The 4,874-nt window shown below is 48.6% G+C and overlaps 1 protein-coding gene across 1 annotated transcript in view; it reads right to left on the bottom strand.

The window, feature by feature from the left end:
- Positions 1–613: 613 nt before the first annotated feature.
- Positions 614–4,874, bottom strand: part of LOC133550890 (terminal nucleotidyltransferase 5C-like) — a 7,952-nt gene continuing 3,691 nt past the window's right edge. The window contains exon 2 of the mRNA XM_061897013.1: positions 614–2,992. Within this exon, the coding sequence (XP_061752997.1) occupies positions 1,109–2,986 (1,878 nt within the window). The 5' untranslated portion in view covers positions 2,987–2,992 and the 3' untranslated portion in view covers positions 614–1,108. The remainder of the gene's footprint in view (positions 2,993–4,874) is intronic.

Genomic DNA, 4,874 nt, shown 5'->3' with positions numbered 1-4,874 from the left:
TTAGCTGAACTGCACCAATTTTGTCAAGAGGAGTGGTCAAAAATTCAACCAGAAGCTTGTGGATGGTTACCAAAAGCGCCTTATTGCAGTGAAACTTGCCAAGGGACATGCAACTGACTGTTAACATTGCTGTATGTATACTTTTGACCCAGCAGATTTGGTCACATTTTCAGTAGACCCATAATAAATACATAAAAGAACCAAACTTCATGAATGTTTTTTGTGACCAACCAGTATGTGCTCCAATCACTCTATCACAAAAAAATAAGAGTTGCAGAAAGTATTGGAAACTCAAGACAGCCATGACATTATGTTCTTTACAAGTGTATGTAAACCTTTCACCACGACTTATCAATTAAAGTAAAGTGTGATCCATTAACATCCATCTTGGCCCCAAACACAACATGTCTTAACATATCGGCGGATGGATACACCACCAGTGTTTTATAATGATCACTTTTGGATAACACTAACAAAAAACACATTAAAATGTGGTTAACATATATACATATTAGCAGGTTCTTAATAGTATTTAAACTAAGGGAAGGTGGGAGGTGTGGAAAAAAAAAATGTCCATTGGCGGCGACATGACTGCAATAAATTGAGACACATGCAGTTTGTCTAATTTCCAGTTGATTCATTTCTTATTAATCCGCATGATTTACTACACATTCCCATGGAAATCTAACATTTTCCTGGAATTTTGCAGCCCTATACACACACGCACACCCACATACACACACACACACACACACACACACACAGCTTACAGTTACACTTACATATCAAATAAGTTAAATATCCACACTGTGTGATACAACATGCTGACAAGGTGTGATGCACATAACCGTGTTGATGTTTCATGATTATTCATCACCCTACAATGATAACACTTTCCTGTGTTCGTAAGTCCATGCAAACTTCTCCTGTGCACTTGTTGTCCTTGTTGACGTTTCCTGTCCAAAAGACTTCGCTCAGTCCTGGCGATGTCAAAGCTTGAAAGGACACCGTGCCCGAGGGTCCCTCTTCTTGTCAAAAGCAGTGCCAGTCAAGGCCCGCATTGAAAAAAAAGCTGCCTCCCCGCCTCCCTGGGGGCACGTGACCGCGGCTACACCACGCCGCTCTGCATGTGCACGTGCACCGGGTAGGGGTGGTAAACGAGCGGCGGCTGCGGTGGCGTGACAAAGTAGCTGCTGTAAATGGGCTCACTCACGTAAGGCGCGGGCTGGTAGAAGCATGTGACGTTGGCAGCATTGGGGATGGCGTTCTGCTCCCCCAGCACCCTCAGAGCCAAGACGGTGATCATGTTGAGCGTTTGCCTCCTCTCGTGGCCCATCAGGCACACGGTGCTTTCGTCAATGACGCGCCGCAGCGTCATAAGGTAGTCGTACCTACTGCTCTCCTCACTGCCCGTGAAGTGATACTGCAGGTAGGCCTCGATCTTGCGCTGCTGCTCGCCCACGTCAGAGAAGTCGATGAAGAAGCGGGAGCACATGTACCTCTCTAAGGACTTGATCTCGGTCTCGCTTGCCGGGCGGAAGTTCCTCACCAGGAGGTCGCTGTACTTCAGCAGGCCTCCTCCTCGAATCTCCTCGGGATTGTGCGTGGCGATCAGGTGGTGGCGCAGGTGCTCTATTGCCTGGCCAAAGTCTCCGTACATGCACTCTGCCTCCACCGCCATGCAGGACCCCAATGAGCTCAATAAAGGGGCTTCTTCCTGCTCCTGCTGTGTGTATCCTACATTTACAAGGTTGCCATCTGGAGGTTCCTTGTGTTTCACGGTCAGTTCAACAGCTTGATTTGTCTCAGGGTCTGCGAAGCTCTCCTGTGAGGAAGCCTCTTTATGTACAGGAGGCTTCAGCTGAGGTGGTATCTGGATGGGCGTAAACATCTGAGTAGTCATATCAGAGACGTCGGTCAGTAAAGACCATCTCTCAGGGGTGCAAATCATCTTGCGGGACATTTTCCGCTGAAGTTTGGGCGAGGGACAGTAGTCTGGGACGACATCCTGTGACGTGCTGCAGGTTTTCTTTGCTGGGGGAGGAGACGAGAACTCAGGACTGGACTTTTGCTGGGTGGGGACCTGAAGACAATCATGCGCCATGATCGGTTGAGAGGTCTCCTCTTGAACCTTCTCGGCATTTGAGGGTGGAGGAGGTGAAACTACAGGATCATCTTTGCAAAAAGGCTCAGAAACAACATCCTTCTCTTCCTGATTGGAGTTGACGTCGTCGGAAGCTAATTCAACCTTCTCTGCACGAGGAGGCTCTTTTTCCGTAACATCTTCACGCTTATGTGGAATCTCTCCGCAGGAAGCCATCTTAGACGCTGCTTGCTCCTCACTCTCTTCTCTTTTTCCCAAGTTCTGAGCATCCAAAGACAAATTGCACCTTTGCCTCCTGTCAGTCTCCCAGTAAGACTGCAGCACACGGTCTAGAATGATCTGGAAGGAGTCCACGCTGAACTCGAACTGTCTGCGAAGCGCGCTAACAAATCTCAGCCCAAAGGTTCTGGCTCGGTTGTTGGACAGAGCAATGAGGCTCCATCTATCCTGCTCGGTGAAAACTTTCACCATCTTTTGCACGTATGCTTCCTTCATTGTGAGGCAGGTGATCTTACGTCTGTTCACTCCGCTTGGAAGAAGGTCTCTCAGGCTGCCCAGGACCACCTCTTTAATTACCTGGAAGTCCTCCTGCCTCGGTAACTCCACTCTGAAAATGATGTCTAAATCTCTGACGCCCAGGCCATTGTCCTTCACCAGAACATGGCTGGCAGTTGCTCCATTCAGGCGGATATCTTTAACGAAGATCTTTCGTTCCACGAGTCGATCCTTTACCACGCGAATTAAGTCTTTGGCTCTCACCTGCAATGTCGGGAAATTCCCGCGTCCTTGGATGGGAATGACCTCGGTCAGGATTTGGTCCAGAGCCTGGAGTTGCTGCAGGGTCAAGTTGTGGAATCTTTTCTCCGATTGAGGCTCTGCCATGTTTGCCTGTGAGGAAAGAAGTGTGACAATACGTATGACTCGGGTTGGGCGATAATATTAATGATAAAAATATTGCCGACAATAGAGCTTTTAATACTGTCGTTACATCACGATAATGCATGTTGAGGACATAGTTTAGCTTTGTCTCACAAATTTCACAGCGACTAGCGAACGAAGGCGTCCTTAACGCAATGTAGCATTTTTGCTAGAGTTTGACGTCCATCCACAGTGCAAAGCCACTTATAAGTCACCGATACTCACCTTGATGGCGGAAAATAAACTATGTTTCTTACAGGTATCATTATTACAGGAGGACGGGAAATAGATAAACATACAGCACTACACACACTAAGAAGATATGCTACCTGCTAAGTGCAAGCTAGAGCACCTGAATGTAAACAAAGGTGGGTGGATCGATACAAATGCCAACAGTAACGATAACAGATAAACTATCAGGTATACTACAGTTAAAACGATATTTTTTTACCATCAAAAATATTTTGTTGTTTTTGTAATAGTTTATTAACTCAGGCACAGGAGTACTTTAAGGTCAAAAACCAAAGGATTTAAAACAGAGCTAATAGTAGGCAGGCAATCATGTAGATGTTTAATTGATATTGTTACATTGCCATCATGTGGGTGGTGGTCCCTCTCTTTGAGAAGGGGGACCGGAGGGTGTGTTCCAACTATCGTGGAATCACACTCCTCAGCCTTCCCGGTAAGGTTTATTCAGGTGTACTGGAGAGGAGGCTACGCCGGATAGTCGAACCTCGGATTCAGGAGGAACAGTGTGGTTTTCGTCCTGGTCGTGGAACTGTGGACCAGCTCTATACTCTCGGCAGGGTTCTTGAGGGTGCATGGGAGTTTGCCCAACCAGTCTACTTGTGTTTTGTGGACTTGGAGAAGGCATTTGACTGAATCCCTCAGGAAGTCCTGTGGGGAGTGCTCAGAGAGTATGGGGTATCGGACTGTCTGATTGGGGCGGTTCGCTCCCTGAACGATCAGTGTCAGAGCTTGGTACGCATTGCCGGCAGTAAGTCAGAAACGTTTCCAGTGAGGTTTGGACTCCGCCAAGGCTGCCCTTTGTCACCGATTTTGTTCATAACTTTTATGGACAGAATTTCTAGGCGCAGTCAAGGCGTTGAGGGGTTCCGGTTTGGTGGCCGCGGGATCAGGTCTCTGCTTTTTGCAGATGATGTGGTCCTGATGGCTTCATCTGGCCAGGATCTTCAGCTCTCACTGAATCGGTTCACAGCCGAGTGTGAAGCGACCGGAATGAGAATCAGCACCTCCATGTCCGAGTCCATGGTTCTCGCCCGGAAAAGGGTGGAGTGTCACCTCCGGGTTGGGGAGGAGACCCTTCCCCAAGTGGAGGAGTTCAAGTACCTAGGATTCACGAGTGAGGGAAGAGTGGATCGTGAGATCTACAGGCGGATTGGTGCGGCGTCTTCAGTAAAGCGGACGTTGTATCGAGCCGTTGTGGTGAAGAAGGAGCTGAGCTGGAAGGCAAAGCTCTCAATTTACCGCTCGATCTACATTCCCATCCTCACCTATGGTCATGAGCTTTGGGTCATGACCGAAAGGACAAGATCACGGGTACAAGCGGCCGAAATGAGTTTCCTCTGTCGGGTGGCGGGGCTCTGCCTTAGAGATAGGGTGAGAAGCTCTGTCATCCGGTAGGAGCTCAAAGTAAAGCAGCTGCTCCTCTACATCGAGAGGAGCCAGATGAGGTGGTTCGGGCATCTGGTCATGATGCCACCCGAACGCCTGTTTAGGTGTTTAGGGCACGTCCAACCGGTAGGAGGCCACGGGGAAGACCCAGGACACGTTGGGAAGACTATGTCTCCCGACTGGCTTGGGAACACCTCGGGATCCCCTGGGAAGAGCT

The sequence above is a fragment of the Nerophis ophidion genome, linkage group LG04 (genome assembly GCF_033978795.1).
Source record: "Nerophis ophidion isolate RoL-2023_Sa linkage group LG04, RoL_Noph_v1.0, whole genome shotgun sequence".
NCBI lineage: Eukaryota > Metazoa > Chordata > Actinopteri > Syngnathiformes > Syngnathidae > Nerophis > Nerophis ophidion.
Note: the sequence above shows the minus strand (reverse complement) of the source record. Positions and strands in the feature narration are given on the sequence as shown.